The sequence below is a fragment of the Mus caroli genome, unplaced genomic scaffold (genome assembly GCF_978045245.1).
Source record: "Mus caroli unplaced genomic scaffold, Mus_caroli_1 scaffold_9, whole genome shotgun sequence".
In the NCBI taxonomy this organism is placed as follows: domain Eukaryota; kingdom Metazoa; phylum Chordata; class Mammalia; order Rodentia; family Muridae; genus Mus; species Mus caroli.
The window spans coordinates 127276379-127294406 of record NW_028227264.1 but is presented as its reverse complement, the minus strand read 5'-3'; the positions used below and the strand labels follow the sequence as shown (position 1 = coordinate 127294406).

The following is an 18028-nucleotide window of genomic DNA, read 5'->3' as shown; positions in this document are numbered from 1 at the left end:
CCCGTGCTGGGAATCTCTGAGAAGTGTGTACTTCCAGCTGGGTTGAGGAAGGCAGGGAGGCTAAGGGATGCTCTGCAGAGGGAACTAGTTGCCCTTGTTTCATAAATCACCCTGGCCGGAAGGGGAAAAAAAAAAAAAGAGCCCCACAGGAACCTTGCAAAACATTCCCTTTGTGTTTGTCTGCTTGTTGATATTCCAAGTTGTGGGGACAAGAGGCCAGAGGCCAAGGACCTGGGAGGCCTCTGCAGGACGTTCCCTAGCTGTGGGAGTTTGATAAATCAAGGGGGTGGGGATTACAGCCAGCAAGCTGGGTTGTGGGCAGGCACCCGGCAGCTGGCTCAGCAGGATGGATCCTCCACCCAGGCATCCAGGAAATGTGGCTCTATTTCCCTGTGGTATCCTCCCTCCCCCCTCCCCCCCCCTCCATCCTGCTCCTTCTCCCCCAAAGCAGGGGCCTCCTCACAGATGATCTCTCTCTTCTAGGGAGACAGCCACCAGTGATCCCACCCCCACCTTCTCTCTCCAGATCAGGGCAAATATCAGGGGACATCCATTCTGAGAACACTCTGGGGGCTACTGCAGGTACTCTACCTCCCACACAGGAAGAGGGGAGGTCAAAGGCTGATTTCTAGAACACTATAGTGAGTTCTCTCTAGTCAAGCCTTTCCATAGCTCCCCTGCCTGGCAGTTTGTCTACTAAAACTACAGGAAGAAAAGATGTCCTCTTGTTAACAGGTGGGTCCTCTGGCAAAGGTTCATTTACCAGACTCACATATGCACAAAAGCTTCAGACTGTAGCATCTGCCTTCTGTGTCCGTGGCCTCTGGAAACCATTTGGAGGGCGATGGATTTGCAGACCCAGTCTGCTCTGGTAAATGGGTGTCCCTGTACTTTCCTCTGATCTCTGTCTTCCTGGTTCTCCAACCAGCAGTACACCTAGAATGTGTGTGTGTGTGTGTGTAACTATAGACCAAACCTAAAGACCAATGGCAGATGTCTTCCTCAATGGCTTCCATCTTCTATTCTGAGAACCTCAAGTTCACCAGCTGGCTGGCCAGCAAGTTCCAGGGACCAACCTGTTACCCATTGCCCTCAATCACTAAGGTTACAAATAAATATCGCCACCATGGGTGCTCATGAGTGTGGCAGACACTTTAATGTCAGAACCACCTTGCTAACCTCCTGGAAGGCTTTAACAACTACTTAACCAGAAACCCCTTTTGCTTTCAGAAACCTCACCCTCTGCTTACCAAATCCCCCACAAGCTCCATGGTGGGTGCACCCTGGGTCTATCAGACATGAAGAGGGAAATCAGTACTAACTGCTCAATGGCTAAGCTAAGAGGGTCTTGAGTCCTGGACTGCCACTCAGTGGCACAGCTGAAGGCTTACTGACCCAGAAGTCTTACTTGCTGCTGAAAGTACAGTAGAAATTTAACCAAATAATGCAGAAATTGCACTAAAAAGACCTTCTTCGCTCGTCTCCACTTACAGTGCAAGCTAAGCCTTGATGCCTGTATGTCTGATGTGAGCTCTGGTATACATCTTATACATAGGTGATCTCAGAAGCCTCGTGCCTGAGACCATGCATCACCAAATGAACCTCCTGAGGGCCTGTGCCCCCATGGAAGGGATAGACAGATACACTGACTACAAGGCCCTTCTGCTCAGCAGGCATTTACCAGTGTCAACAGATGACTGGCCAGGCTTTGGGCCTCTGAGACCTAATGGACCATAGGTCTGTGTTCTCTGAGTGAGAATACTAGTTTCTACCTAACAAAATGATGCTGAGCCTCTGCCTCCTGGTTGTGGGTTCTTTCCCCTCTCCATCTGCCTCCGACTCAGACGCACCGCTCTACCATGAAGTGGTCAGCAAGAACCCTTGCTTCCTAGCTCTGGGCTGAGACGGCTGCAGAGGTCCACTGTTCTCTACAGGCTGACAGATCAATCACTTCAGAGGTTTTTCCCTGAAACACTGAGTCTTTGTCATAATTTCTCACTAAAACCAGTCAGCAAAGCCCGTCCTAGGGAATCCCAGTCCCAGGAAAACACTGTGTGGTGCCTGAAAGAGTCCAGGCATCTGCTGGGCTGGTGCAAGCTCCTGAAGCAAGCCGGAGCGAGCCGGAATGAGCTGGAGCAAGCCAGCTGTCTGAACTGAGGGTCCGTGGGAAAGGAACTTACTTCAAATTTCTTTTTCTTTTTTTTTTTCTCTGTCTGTTTCTTTTTTTATTCTAAATAAAAACCACACTTTGTGCTGAACAATGGAATATAAAAGAATCAGATGTACGATTTTAGACGTCTACTGTTTTGGGGAAAAAGGTTTACAAAATATACAAAACTTTACAGCAGATAGTAAACACTTAAATATTAGGAGGTCAGTACTTCTTAATTTAATGGAAGGAGTTAGACAGCAACGTTTTCTCTGCTTCAGAAGAGACTTGAGCTACTCCGGGCAGGGTGGGTGGGGACCGGCAGAAGGAAAATGTCAGGACCGCTGCCACAGGTGCCATCTTCCTTTGACATTGATTGTGATGTGTCATCACACCGAGATGGATGCTATCTATACACCTGATTTCTGACTCACCCAATGGGACTGGGACGTGAACACATTCCCAGACAGACAGACAGACAGACAGAGACCACTCCATAGGGCTCGTTCCCATGCCAACAAATTCACTGTCCATCTGTAAAGGGATTTAAATTCACTTTCAAAGTTGAGTAGTCTAGGGTCTGGTGGAGAGAGCACAGCAAGAAGTCAGAAAAGGAAGATAATCAGTAGCAAAGCCCTGCCTGGGTGAAAAGCTCTGGGGTTTACAGGTTTGCCCTGTACACAAGGGGCTGGGAATAGGTCACAATAAAGTAAATTTTCACCCATGCCTTGTTCTTAGGGTCACCTGACCCCACCAACACCTCTTTATTCCCCGACTAGCATGAACTGCAGGAGCTCCACAGAACCTTAAAATTTAGAACCAAATCCTGGAGTTCATTGAGTAGGGCTATCTGACATCCATGGCGTCACGGAGCTGTCAGGGGACACCCGCACATGTGGACACATCTTATCCTCTGGCCACAAGCAGCACAGGCTGTTAATGCCAGTGTGCCACATCAACATTACAGTTTCCCCTTAGGAAACAAGCTAGGGATGTCCCCGAGTCTGGCTTAATGTTCTGCAAATAGCCAACCGGACACTCCTAAGAATTGCTGAACAAAAGTTCTGAACACTGTACAGCTGGCTCTAAGTGCAGACCAAAAAAAAACAAAAAACAAAAAACAAAAATAGGGAGTGGTAGTGGGGGGGGGATGGGAGTGGGGGATGGCAGGCAAAGATGGAGCATTCGAAGGTCAAGGAGAACTCTACAGCAATACAGCAGGGGATAGTACCAAATGGGAATCCAAGAGTCGGGGCGGGGGATGAACTCAAATGGGTGTAAAGTTAAAAATACAAAATAAAGTTAACACCTCCCACCAGGGATCCTGGAGTGCCCTCAGGACGACCGAGCTGCAGGGGAGCAAACACAACTTCACACAGAGGAAACATGGGGCTACCCCAAGAGATATGGTTTGGGCAACGAGCCTTGTGAGCTACTGGTCCCAATTGCTACATGTCTGACTGGGACCAACTGGACCTCCCTGATCAATTAACCTGAAGGGATCAGAAAATACAGTTTGTGTTTTAATGTTTCAAGGGCAAAACCTCAAAGATCTGCCTTTTGGTTTATGGCAAAAAGGAAAAACTTCACAGTTTCAGGTTAAGTACACAGACCACCCAGCATCCGAGATGCCATACGCTAAGGACAAGGGGGTTTCTCCACTCTCAGCGACCTGTCTCAAGTCAACCAATCAACGCTCACTCCTCGGCAGCAGACTAGGGAGGGCGGGGATAGAAAGCTCAGCAGACCTGGAACTGCAGTGTGCTACACATCCCCAGTGTAGACTCTGAGTCAGACACTAAAAGCTACAGCAAGGACTGACTTCCCTGAAAATGCCACGTTTAGATGGTGAGGGGTATCCTCAACTACTCGAGCTACACCATTCGGGCCCTCGGGAAGGCCCTGCACACTGACTCACAGCTGGGGGAAAAAGGCCGCTGACCGGCTCAACTGTGTACTGCTTTGGTCTGCCTCTATGTGTGTGTGTATATATATATATATATATATATATATATATATATGTATATATATATACACATACACACACACACACACACATATATAAATGTATATGTGTGTGTGTGTGTATATATGAGACTCCTTGTGTCAGAAGGATAAAACTGTGCAAAAACCTTCTTCCTGTGACTGACCTGGGTTTGTTCTGCTAGAGACTACACTTGGAGAAACTGTGCTGCTTAAAAGGCCTGGCATACTCTCTCCTACTTACACCCCTGTCGTCCTCTGCACAGGCGTAACCCTTTGTTGGAATGTGGCTCCTTGCTTGAGAGAAACTAATTTTCCTAAAGTCGCTTATTGAAAAGAGATGCTGGGTAGTATGTATACCAAACCAAACAAAACAAAAAATAATAATAATAAAATAAATATTAATGTCTAGAAAGGCTTTGTGAGTTAATTAAAACCACTTGCTTATGAAACAGCCCAGAGCGCTGCTGAGTCCCACCAGGGGGCAGTGTCGGTGGCTGGGCCCAAAATTAGGGACTCTTAGAGCTCACCTGAGCAGGGTGAGGTAGTATGAGCTACTGGAGTGCCGCCTTATAAGTATGCAAGATTAAGGGTTCTCTCCAGCCTTTTCTGGGTAAGACCCTTTCATAGACTAAGAATGGAGCCAAACAGCTGCGTGGAAGGCCTAAGCCAGCTACCATCCAAGAGCGCCCCCTGGGGGTGATGCAATGACAGATCAGGATAATTCCAGCAGGTCAAAGGTGAACTGCCAAACTCCCACACTGTTACCAAGTAAACAAGTCCCCCAACTAGGACAGTCAGAATGCACACCCTGCTATGTACCACCAAGTTACTTGGGTTCCTTTCATCCAGAAGGGCTCGTGATCCACCACAAACTCACACGGTCTTCTCATCTGCACTGTAGGTCAAACCGTCCTGAGTGGGAGACTCGGTGTAAATTAAGGCAAGACTGCTGCTGTCTGAGACACCTCTCCGTGCCAGGGAGACGCAAGGTTAAGGAGGTAGCCAGATGGCAGACGACTACACTGAGGTGGCTCTCTGTCCTCCCTGCTCTTGACAGAAGGTTTGACATCCAGGGTTCTCACTCTACAAAACTGCGTTTCTTTGGAAATGAGGAGAAAGGTGGAGCCCTTCTTCCATCCATCCAGGCTGCCCCGTCTGGTGGCACCATGGGATACCCAAAGCTTTCCAACCTAAACAGATAGCTTGGTCCCCAACTTGGATCTAGCTGCCAAGGGACTTTCATGGTCCAATCAGTCAATCCGAGCTGTGTAGCAAGGAGTGCCCTCCGCTCCTGACACCTTGCCCCTGCTGAGGACGGTATGGGAACCGGAGACGAATTGCCTTGCTACTAGACCCTTCTGAATGACCACATTCCCCAAACCTTCTCACAGCTGAGACTGGCGGTCGCAGCCACAGTGAAGACCCCATCGAGCGAGGCTGTTGGTCGGACTCTTAGCAGCATAAAACCTATCAGTAAACTAAAACTAGAGAAACCGGCAAAGGGGACCTAGTTAACACAGCCACTTGACTAGATCCTAAAGCCAGCCTCGAAATCATCCAAGACGCAGCCCTCTGCGGGCAACAACAAGTACGGAGGTAACAGCGGTGCCGCCTCTCAAGAACAGTAACAGCTTGTGTGCCATTTCTTCTCTCAACACAACACAGACAAGGCAAGCTATAGCGTCAGCGGGGGGAGGACCAACGGCCTTTACAAAGTCACAATCCCGGCTGCCACCTGGGAGCTCCCTCTGGCTCTGCTGGGACCCAGTCAGCTGTCCGGGTTCTTCTCAGCCTCTTTGGAATGTATAATGTACATGAAGGTCTGCTCGATGGTGAAGTCGGGGGGAAGGCTGCCTTTGTGCACCCCAACGTGTTTACTCATGAGGTTAAGGGTAGAACTGTAGTGGCCACAGACTGTGCAGCGGTACATGAGCGCCCCTGAATGCGTCTTGAGGTGGCACTTGATGGTTGAGCGACCTCGGAAGAATTTGTGACAAACCTTGCACTGGTAAGGTTTCTCGCCTGTGTGGATCCGCCGGTGGTAGTTGAACTCGCTTGTGTGGGCAAACCTTTTGCCACAGACCTTACAACTGTACTTACTATTCCCAGGCTGGCCCTGCAGAGCCAGCTCTTCACTCAGAAACTCCTCGGCGGGTAGCTTCCGCTTCTGGAGGGCTAGGTGTGGTAGTCCCAGACCAGGCCGCGCGTCCAGGCCGCTGCTGCACTTGTGCTGGCTGACGTGGTAGCGGTAGGCTGCCTCCGACCGGAAGCTCTGGCTGCACAAGTGGCAGCGGAAGAGGACGTCCTCCAGGCCCTGGTGAACAACCATGTGTTTCTCTAGAAGGTGCCAGTCCACAAAGCTGCTGGCACAGACGGAACAGGAGAAGACTGAGATGCCCAGATGAGAGAGCATGTGCCACATGAGGCTGCAGAGGTTGAGATGGCGCTGATCACAGACGCTGCAGGCCTGGCCCTTCAAGTTCACGTGCTCGAGGATGTGGCAACGGACCACGTGGAAATCTTTGGCCAATGCTTTCCCACAGATAGCACATTTCAACTCCGGGGAGGCTGCCCCTGGAAAGAGACCCAGTTTCCCAGACAGGGGTTCACTGGGGTGGACAATGACATTGTTCTCAAATATCCCATCCCGCCGGTGCAGGGTCAGCTGCCACTGGGTGAAGAACTTTGTCTCACACATATCGCAGGAAAACAGGAAGATGCCGATGTGGGACAGGACATGGGTCACCCGGGAGTTTCGGTCCTGGAAGTGGGTCTCACAGACCTTGCAGTTGCCCGTGAGCAAGTCTACATGGTCCCTCGCGTGCTGCCGTATCAACTGAATGTTGGGCTCTAGAACTTTCTTGCACACCTGGCAGGGCATGGCCTTATTCTCCCGGTTGTCACTGTCACCGAAAGCCAGGTCGTCCTCGCTGTCGTCGCTCAACTCAATCACCTCCTCCGCGGTTCCGATGTCTTCAGCCGGGTCCTCAAACTGCAGGTCCTCATCCCCCAGGTCCTCCAGCTGGAGCTCATCCATCTGCCCGAAGCTTGGATCTCTGGAGTGGTCACTATTGCTCAAACAGGAGTTGGTCTGGGTTGTAATGTCTATCGCGTTATCAGAAGCGAAGAAGGTGCTTTTACTGAAGTCTCCGTTGCTTTGAACTTTGTATGGCTGGCAAGAACTCGTGCTGGTCTGGATGCCTGTGCTGACCGTGCCTAGGACTGGTGGTGGGGTCGCCACACTAGGAACAGACGTGAAGGGTACAGGGGCGTCGTGGTCTTCCGACTTTGGTGGCAGTGGCAGCTGCGGCAGGGGCAAGCCATGATTAGTGTCACCCGAGACACTCCGCTCTTCCTCTTTGTAGCTTCCTCCTGCATCAGTAGGCAGCACATAGTTTCTATCGGGACCGAAGTGTTCCCCACTCCCCCGGGACTCTCCAAGGGGGTGGGTGGGATCTACTGAGGGACAACTCAGAGTGACACACTGGCTGTCGCTGGTGCTGGTCAAGGACTTGGCTATTGCAGTGTTCTCTAGGTCTGGGAAAGTAGAATGGCAGGCTCGCAGCAGGTCCTCCATACCCAGGCGTTCAGCGACCTCATAGATGACCCCAACGTTGATCAGGTCTGTGAAGAGCTCTGATGTGTATACAAAACTCAGGATCTTCTCAAAGTTGGCAGGGGTAATGAAGTCCACCACGTAGGTCCGCGCAGCATCTAGCCCAGTGTTTAAGAAGAGGTTCTGGAAGTAGCCAGCTGCGCACGCCAGCACGGCTTTGTGGGCGGGGAAGGAGCGGCTCCCCACCACGATGGTGACATCGCACATGGTCTCTGACAGCCGGCACTTGTTGAGTTCCTTCAGCAGGTTGTTGGGGTGGTTGCTGCTTTGCAGTTTGATCCTCATGCCCATCTTAGCAGCTCCTAGGAAGATGCCTCTGTATCAGCAAGATCAATCTGTGGGCAAGACAAGAGAGCGACACATCCCTAAACCAGGGCTCTGTGCAGGAGAGAAATGCATGTTCTCAATGTGTCCTAGCTGAGGAGGAAGGAGTGGACAGGAAAACTGAAGCAGAAGATAACAAGGGAGGTGGGTGGGGAATGACCTTCACCCTGCACAGACCCAACCACAGGATCATTGAGACAAAACCAGAAAGGGATGAGGAAAAAAAAAATCAGTTAGCTTGGTCCTGAAAGTCTACAGAGCTGGGGCTGCAGAGTCAGCTCAGCAGCTGAGAACATCTGCTGTTCATGCAGAGGACTCAGGTTCCGTCCCCAGCACCCACATGACTTTATCTCTAGTTCCAGGAGATCCCATACATCCCTCAGATTTCTTCAGGCAACACAACACACACACACAGTACACTTACATTCACAGAGGCAAATACTCATCCACACAAAACAAAAACCAAATAAATCCTTAAAAACAAAGCAAAACAAAAAGAGGCCAAGTACAATAGTAGATACCTATAATTGTAGCACTTGGAAGTCTGGGACAGGAATAACAGGAGTCCTAGGATAGCCTGGGGTAGAAAGCCAGACTGCACGTTTTTAAAAGAGGGGAGTAAGCTATGTGTCTAGCTAGGAGCCTTCCAACTGAGTGGATGTTCAGCCCTCAGTACAATCCAAACAACAGGCTCGGGTTTCTTTACTAACTTCTTCCTAAATCAAGTTTTTCTTTCTATCATTAAGTCTATTCTCTTTCCTCACAATGCCAAATGCCACGAATATACTTGAACTATTATCAATGCTCCATTAGCAGCTAAGGAAGAGGGAACGGTTGCACCTTTACTTGTCTGCAATAGCTGTCCTTTCCAGTCTACAAACAAACCTCTCAGCTCTTTTTTTCTTTTCTTTTTGAGATCTTATGTAGCCCAGGCTGACTTTGAAATTGCTCTGTTACTAAGGATGGTCTTGATCGCATTATGATCCTCCTACCTCCATCTCCCAAATGCTAGATTACAGATAAGAGCCACCACCAGCCCCACCTCAAAATCTCAAACTCTTGAATTCCCATCTCGCCCTTCATGGGATACTTGCCTATTCTCTGGTCCTTCCCAGACCCCTTCTGGATGCTAATTTCTCAAACATTACTGTATTCTGTGGATGAAGCTAAACTCATTACCAAAGAAGCCAAAGCGAACACAACTGTGGTATGTAACATTACTTAGGTACGTTGTATCTGTCTTTACCAACCATACAGTAACAACTGGATGCCTTAAGCAAGGGGAAGATTCCTGCAAGCGTTTTTAACATCACTTTTCCCCCATCTCGGGTCTTGCACACCTCGGAGAAACAACTAGTCACATGCGTGTGCGTCGCACAACTCGCCCTGAGCAGCACAGCCCTTTTCTCCATCGCACCAGGTTCTACCAACAATTCCCAACTTTTCCCGGGGGCCCAGCACTCGTCTGAGTATTGTTGGGTACCAACCACGCGTCTCCCGGGCCCTGGCGGTCACTCATCCACGGTGGGAGGCTCCGGGCACCCCATGGATATGCAACTTGCAAGGAGTGCGCCCCAACCAAAGGTCTGCCGGTGCCGCGGTCTCCCCGCGATCCGCCAGGGCAGGGACAGCACCCGGCTGGGGCGCAGCACCGCCGGGAAGGCGCACCTCGGTCGCCACAGACAGCGCGGGCTGCCCCCGTACGACCCAGGCCCGGCGCCGCGAGAGCCGGCCGAGCGGAGGCCCGGGAGCCGCGGCCCGGTCGCCGGGAGGGAGGACAGGGCCGGCCGGGGACACCGGCGGGGCGCGCCCAGCCAAGGGCGACAGAAAGGCCGAGCGGGAGTCCGGCTGGACCCGATCGCGCTTACCCGGCTCCGCGGGGCCCGAGCACCATCGCCGCCGCCGCCTCACACAAAGGCCCCGGCCCGCCGTGCCCGGCCCGACGAGGAGGCGGCGCCGCCGGCCGCAGCCAGACTCTCCATCCGCCGAGCCGCTCGCCGCGCCGGCCCGGGCCGCCCCCGCCGCCCGGCCCGCAGCGCCCCCCGCCGTCCCGGAGGAGGCAGCGCCCCCCGCCGCCCGGCCCGCAGCGCCCCCCGCCGTCCGGGAGGAGGCAGCGCCCCCCGACGGCCGGACGGAGCCACCAGCTCACACCAGCCGGCTCGCTGTGGCGCCTGGGGAGTGAAAAGCAGGTCCAACCGACCCTGTCCCCCAACAGCCTCGCAAAAATTTGTGTGCTTGTTCAATTTATGACTCCCGCGAGCTTTCTGAGGGCAGGGATCTGTGGTTTTGCCAGAGCCCCTCTTTTGAGTTTTGCTTGTCACCTTGCCTTGCACACATATAGGCGCCTTCTAAAAACTTGTGTGCGGGTGCAGGTATGTGACTGTGCGGATGGGGGGGGGGGGGTCTGACCAAGCCAACTCAGTCAGTCAACTGGGTCTCAAGGGAGGGGGTGAGGATTGCAAAGAAAAAAAAAAATTAAACAAAACTATAACATGACTCCAGCCAGTGCTGAGACTGAAGCAACTTTATTTTTTTAGCTTTTATATCATTCTAGGTACATCCAAAAAAAAAAACAAAAACATGGTCAGTTCTTAGACCAAAGACAAAGTAATCAAGAGAAGTAGTAAACACAGAGATCACACAAGGTAATGATTAAGCATAGTAGCAAACAAAGCCCCATGGTCACTGTTTCTCACGTTCTTATCTGAGCCTACTTCCTTGTCCGAGCCCAGTGACAATGCCAAATTCCTGGAAGCAGCACCAGACACTCTCACCAGGGGCAGATGATTAACGAATGGAGTATTTCAGGTTAGATTCCCAGGAAGCTCTTCTAATGGCCCAAACGGACCCTCCTTCCTGGTAGATGGCCAGATGGAGTCACTCGGTTCCCTGGACCATGGCAACCCAGGTGACTTCCTAAACTGGTCTGTCCCCTGTCTAGAATTCCATCGCTGACCTCCTCCCTTCTCCTGAATCTGCTCATCAAATGATCCTGCTCAAGACTAGCCATAAAACCAAAGCTCCCCTGCCTACATCCTTACACAGCCTAGACAGCCCAGGCTGGCTCCTCTGTAGGAAGAAGCCCACCACCACCCCATCCTGCCTCGCCTGCCAGCCAGGCACAACTCCAGCCCAGGCCTGTGTCTCATGGCCAAGTCCAGCCTATCTGTCCTCTCTCTTTCATATCTGCCATAAAAGCCTTCCCTTTGTGGGATGGGGAGCTGGTTCAGAGGTTAAGAGCACTGGCTGCTCTTCCAGGGGTCCTGAGTTCAATTTTCAGCAACCACATAGTGGCTCACAACCATCGCTAATGAGATCTGGTGCCCTCTTCTGGCCTGCTGGCATAAGTACAGGCAGAATGCTGTATACATAATAAATGTATAAATAAGTAAATCTTTTAAGACGAAAACAAACAAACAAAATCCTCCCTTTTAGCCATACCAGGGAATGACTATGTTGTCGATCCACACGAAAGTATCAGAAGGTCAAGGTCACCCTCAGCTACATAGCAATTTTGAAGGTAGCCTAGGCTACATAAAAGTCTGTCTCAAAAGTTTTTTTTTTTCTGTGTTACTACCCACTCCTGGGTTCCTAAACCGTGAAAGGAATTGGACAGTGAAACGAGGGTGATGAGTGACAGGAGATGCCTCTCAGGTCCGACCTTTAAATTCAGAGGAAGGCAAACTCTGTGGTATAGCATTCAGATAGGGCCCAGCACATGAAGCTATGAAAATCAGAGAATATTCTGTCTTTGAAGTGCTTGTATTGGGAATTTTCCTGTCTGGACTGGATGAGTTCAGTCTCTAGTTTTGACTTTACAGCGGCATGAACTGTCTCTCTGATGCAGCCACAGCTGCGGATAGGATCAAGCTTAGCACATACTGCCTGGTGGGATGTGCCAGGTGTGTATGCCACCTACTCCTGCGTGCTGGGTTCTTTCTCTTGTTCCCTTTTGGTGCCTTTTGACCTTGACTTTCTTACACCCAAACTCCTGGTCTCCTAGACACTGCTTCTGGCTCAGCACCATGACCCCACCACTCCGTTTTCTGAAGCTGCCCATTAAACGTTTGTGTTTACGCCTCTGTTTTATCATTGTGGTGGTCCGTGGTCAGGGGATCCGCTTCCTGCAGACTCATACTCGGTAAGTGCTAAGAATAAGTGGTTAGTTACTAAGTGCTCGATCCAGAGTGAAATGTTTGTAGTACCCCAGCCAGGGCTCAAGGAATCTGAGACCAAAACAGGAAAAATGTACCTTGCGGTTAAGAGTTCTGTGTGCACTTAAGATAGTCAAAAGGAAGTTCCTGTTTGTCCCAGTTTAGTCCTTGCAAAATAAAGTTTCTGTTTACCATTAAGAGTCAGTTCCTGTTTCTTGGGCCTAGGTAACTTGCGTGCAACCCCATGCACATGACACCCATCCTTTGTCCCTTCTGTTCTCACCATGTGTATCAACCAATCCTCTTGGCCCTGTGAACACCTTATCTCTCCAATAGGAGAGCCTTCCAAAAGTCGGCAGGGACTGCTTCCTCAAATCCCAACTTAGCCAACTGGTAGCCAGCTGGCCTGCCCTAGGTTCACCCAAAAATACAGCCTGCTTTAATTGGACAGTCATGGACTTGGCCTTTTCTCCTCCTGAATGTCAGGGTTAACAAAATATGACAGAGGCGAGGAAGAACATATACAAGGGTCAGGGAAAGAGGGGACTGCTGTAGCTGACCATCCTTGGAGCATGACAACACATTTGTCCTCTTGAATTATTCTACAGCTGTGACTGACTATATCTGCATTAAGGCTGGACTCATTAAGTGCTGTCATGGGAGGGAAGAGCTCTCATGAGGTCCCACCCCTTTACAGGATATATAGGCAGTGTCTTTGTTAGGGTATAGATTGCTGTGATAAAACACCATGACCAAAGCAACTCGTAGAGGAAAGACTTACTTTTTCTGGCTCACAGCTTATGCTCTATCATAAAGGGAAGCCAAGGCAGGAACCTGGAGGAAGAAACTGAAGCAGAGGCCATGAAGGAACTCTGCTTACTGGCTTGCTTCTACTTCAGAACCTCCTGCCTGCACCACCCACCTTGGGCTGGTCCCATCCACATAGATCTTCAACAAGCAAATTATCCCACAAGCTTACCCACAACCTGGTCTCATGGAGGCATTTTCTCCACTGAGGTTCCTTTCTCGCAGGTGACTCAAGCTTGTGACAAACTGACAAGAAACTAACCAGCACAGGAAGTTAATGGTTGCTGGGATGGAAGGCAGCCTCCTATCTCCCTGAAGGTGAATAAGTAGTTAATGATTGCTGAGATTATTTTCTTCGGTGATGTCGCCCCTGTAAGCTACCCAGACTTTATTAATAACCCCTCACTCCTGCTCTTGTAAAGCCTAATTAAACACATTGCTTCACCAGGCTAGACTTGAAACGCAGTCATTTCTTTGGTCTGTCATTGGTGACTTATCTGGAATGAACAGTCATTTGTCTCCCACAAAGATTCACTGTGATGGTTTGTATATACTCGTTCTAGGGAGTGGCACTATTTGGAGGTGTGGCCTTTGTTGGAGTGGGTTTGTCACTGTGGGTGTGGGCTTTAAGACCCTCATCCTAGCTGCCTGGAAGCCAGTATTCTGCTAGCAGCCTTCAGATGAAGATGTAGAACTCTCAGCTCCTCCTGCACCATGCCTGCCTGGATGCTGCCATGTTCCCACCTTGATGATAATGTACTGAACCTCTGAACTTGTAAGCCAGCGCCAATTAAATGTTGTCCTTATAAGAGTTGCCTTGGTCATGGTGTCTGTTCACAGCAGTAAAATCTAACTAAGACAGTCACACAACAGCCATGGAACCTGTTCTTACGGTTTGGGGTGGGGCATTTCAGTTTGCTCTGCCATGGAAAAGTTTCTTTCACGTTGGTGCTATGTTCCAGTGACAGGACCAGCTCCCACAGATGGGCAAGGCAGCCCCCTGAAGTGGAAGTCTCTGGTTGTGTCATTTGAAGCAGACTCACGGTGGTGTTTTGCTGAGGCAAGACTCGTGAGAGGACATGTGATGTTTGGAAAAAGTACAAATAGGACTCAATGGACAGTGACAGAACACTTGCATATCTAGCCTTGCAACACTTTGCTGAGAGAGGCATGGCAGAGAGCTGTTCCTGGTGTCCTGGCCAGTCCTGGTCATTCCCATCTGACTCAGTCAATTTGGAGGAGGCCTGGCTGTTTCTGCTGGATCCTGCCACCACTGCTGATTCGTGTTTGCTACCCTGACACTACTGAACTGAGCTGCTGATATCCTAATAAATGGAGATTGCAATCACCCCAAAGAACTTCTGAAGCGGTCCACACCCCCTTGCCCTATTTACCACCTTTCCCCCCCTACCTTTGGACACAGGGTTAGCAGGGATGTCGAATCATCTTAAAAAAAAAAAAAAAAAAAAAAAAAAACCTTATTATAAAGTAGGTTTTTTAAAAAATCTAAGCCTCCAGCCCCCACAGCTCAGACATGACTCCAGAGGGTTGAAGGACAGGACTCACAAGATCTGTTTAACCTCTTTCACCAGCTGCCTTTGGAGTATGGAGTCCAGTCAACTTCACCAGCTAACAAACCACATGGAAGCTGTATAGTTCATAATGTATACTGTTCATTATCTAGAGATGTTAAAGTAAATGACAGTCACAACGATGCATACGCCCAAAGCCAAGTGGGAATTTAGCCCGGAGTTTAGTAGGGGGAGGGTCTCACTGCTCTAAGTACAGTAAGTAGGATTTTGAAAAGACGGGTGTGGTACCAAATGCCCATTAACCCAGAGTTTAGAAGGCAGGGGGAATTTGGGGAATTGAGACCAGCTTGGGCTACATAGTGAATTCAAAGTCAGCCTGGACTGGGTTACATGGGGGTTGGGGGGAGAGGGGTGGGAAAGAAAGGGAGGAGGGAGGAAGGGAGGGACAGAAGATAATACAGAGAGAGAGAGAGAGAGAGAGAGAGAGAGAGAGAGAGAGAGAGAGAGAGAGAGAGAGAAACTGGTTTTTCCTGGAACTGTAGTATTTGTTAGCTCCACCAGAGAGCAACCTCTCTGCATTTATGGTCTGCTTGGCCGACAGTTGTCACATGCAGCTCAGCAGGCATGCCAGACTCCAGGTTTGAGCGGAGCCAACCCTTCCACAGCCCTAAGAAATTCTCCCAGAATGTCTCAAATACCCTGCAGACAGTCCTTTTGGAAGGTCCGAGAGATGACTTGTGGGGAACGACCCTAGAATCTAGAGTGGGGTCACTTTTCTCTTTCCCAGCATATTTTTATTGATTACTTGGGAATTTACATATCCCAATCACACACCCTGTTTTCCAAGGTTCATTCTCCCACCCTAGTGCCCCCTACCTCAAAAAAAAAAAAAAAAAAAAAAACCATAAAATACAATCTGTGTTGCCCTTGTTGGAGCATGGTCAAACTCCCAGCAGCCAGCCCCTCAGAGATAACTGAGTCCTTTCCCATCCCCCTCCTCACTCCCAGAAGCCAACAACCGTGAAGAGCATCCATCGCATCCATCACAATCCTGAAGGACCCTCCCCAACAGCATCCTGTGTAGACCCTTCCCCCTTTCCTCAGGGGGTGAGGGAGAGGTTACCAACATCTCATTCTCCCACCAAGTGTGGTCATGTGACCCGGCTATGCATGGACAGCTTTCTCTCCTTTGCCCATTGTGGTGCTGTCAGTCAAAGGGGGACCCAGGTAGAAACAAGAACTTTCCCTGGGGCAGAAGAACTGCAGGAAACAGCACAGGCTCCAAAGCCCTGACCTGGTGCTGCCTGGTAGGTAAGGCTGAGTGTCAACTTTGCATTTCTCCTGCACCTGGCCAAGGCTAGGAGCCTGGGGACCGCCCATTGGTGGCATGGGATCATCAGCATATCAGAGTGATAAAAGAAAAGACAGGCACACCCACCCACGGCATGTCAGGCCACATTCTGGGCTCCACTGTGCCAGCGTTGGGAGGTAATTGACTCCTTTACCCTTTCATGGCTACAGCAGCCAGCTAATCCTAAGGACATTTGCTTCTCCTTTGGCCTCTGTAGTAGCCTCCCCATTTTGCCTACATCCCAACCGAATCTAGCTGTATCTGCTTGTCTACAACCCTGCTATACTACAAAATCCATGTATGGGTATTGTGGGTTTGGTTTTTTTTTGGGGGGGGGGATGACTCTGTAGTGGCTATTCCTGGTTGTCAACTTGACTATATCTGGAATGAACTGTAATACAGAATTGGAAGGCTCACCTGTGATCCTGATCTTGAGGCTGGGAGATACAAGTTTCTGATCCAGATCTCGGTGTGGAGATCTTGAGGCATAGTGGCTATGAAACCCAGGAGACTAAGGCAAGGAGATCTCTGAGTTCAAGGTCATCTGGGACAAAGCAAGTCCCAGATCCAAGGGTAGTGGCACACACCTTTAATCTGGGCCACACCTTCTGCTGGAGACCTTCATAAGGGCATTGGAAGAAGGAAGGTTCTCTCTCTCCTTTGCCCTGCTTGCCTTGTGGGACTGAGCAACTGCCAGATTCCATTCACAGCTGCTGCTGACCATTGTTGGGGAGTTGGGCTACAGACTGTATGTCATCAACAAATTCCCTTACTATATAGAGACTACCCATAAGTTCTGTGACTCTAGAGAACTCTAATACAGGTTCCATTTTTTATTGCTCCCAGATAGAGAGGACAAAAACAGACCAAAGACACACCTGTGTCTGAGTTCAGCTTGATGAACATTTAAGTTTGGAGTTTGAAGTTACAGCCAGGAGCACGTTATGTGGGTAGCTGTAGCTATGTTGTGGAAAAGCCTCCCACCCCACCCCAGCATGGGTGACACTCATGAAAGTCTCGTCCAGTGGAACTTCCAGGCAGCTACACTAAAATGAGCCTCAAGGGGTCCCCTGCCATAGTTTACTACTTCACATCCTTGGGGGGCAGGGCAGGGATTCCTTAGCCTTCTCGCCCTTCACATGGCAATGTTAATAAGCCAGTCTCAGGAGGGCCTCATGCCCGGGAGATCACCGCTGTTCTGATCGAAGACAGCAATAATCAGATGTAACCTAGAGGAAGCAGCCAGTGACAGTGGTTACCATCTTCCCCAGGATCTGTTAGAACCCACGCTATCATTTGGAGTTGCTAAATGGATTTTCTCAGGTCCTGTTTAGACACACAGGCAAGCCTTTCAGAATGTCTGCTTTCCCTTTATCTGAACTGGCCTAGGCAGGTTCTTGATTGTTAGTAACCATCCAAATCTGAGGGTTGGTTGTTTTTGTTTTCTTGAATCAGATTCTCGCTTTGTGGCCAAGACTGACTTCAAACGTAAGATCCTCCTGCCTCGACTTCCTGAGGGTTACAGTGTGTGTCAAACTGGTGTCTGTCTGAATGCTAGCGGTCTCAGGTGTCTGTCTGTCTGAGTGCCACCACACTGGTGTCTGTCTGAGTGCCAGGGTTACAGGTGTGCTACCACACTGTGTCTGAGTGCCACCACACTGAGTTCTGAGATTACAGGTGTACACCACCACACTAGTGTATACCTGTTCTTTTTTAATCACCAAATCAGTTGTTAATTGTATGAAGAATTATTTAGGGCTCTAGTAGAACAGTTATTATGTATCCAAAATGGAAGTGTATCTACTTAAATACCATATGTAGGATTTTGTTTAAATTGGTGAGCATGAGTATGTGTGTGCATGCATGTGCATGTATGTGGTATGTAAGAAAAGTGGCTCGTGCAATGGCACACGTGTGGGGGTCAGAGGACAATCTCTCCTCCTGTGACGGATCCAGGGATTGAACTCAGGCCTTCAGACCTGTGCAGCAAGCCCCTTTACCTGCTGAACCACCTTCCAGGCCCTGTATCATCTTTTTTTTTTTTTATGTATGTATTTATGGAAAAGCCCACTCATTCACCAACCAGTCTATTGCATCAGTCACTCCTTT

At 49.9% G+C, this 18028-nt stretch overlaps 1 protein-coding gene across 1 annotated transcript; it reads right to left on the bottom strand.

The window, feature by feature from the left end:
• Positions 1–2022: 2022 nt before the first annotated feature.
• Zbtb39 (zinc finger and BTB domain containing 39) lies at positions 2023–10042 on the bottom strand. The gene is made up of 2 exons (XM_021173737.3): positions 9944–10042; positions 2023–8086 (listed from the first exon to the last, which is right to left on the bottom strand). Exon 2 carries the CDS (start codon positions 8040–8042, stop codon positions 5904–5906), a length of 2139 nt encoding a protein of 712 aa, XP_021029396.1. The 5' UTR covers positions 8043–8086; positions 9944–10042; the 3' UTR covers positions 2023–5903.
• Positions 10043–18028: the final 7986 nt, after the last annotated feature.

Excerpts from the sequence above, each read along its gene's own strand:
- Zbtb39 (XM_021173737.3), bottom strand. The coding sequence starts at position 8,042 with ATGGGCATGAGGATCAAACTGCAAAGCAGCAACCACCCCAACAACCTG.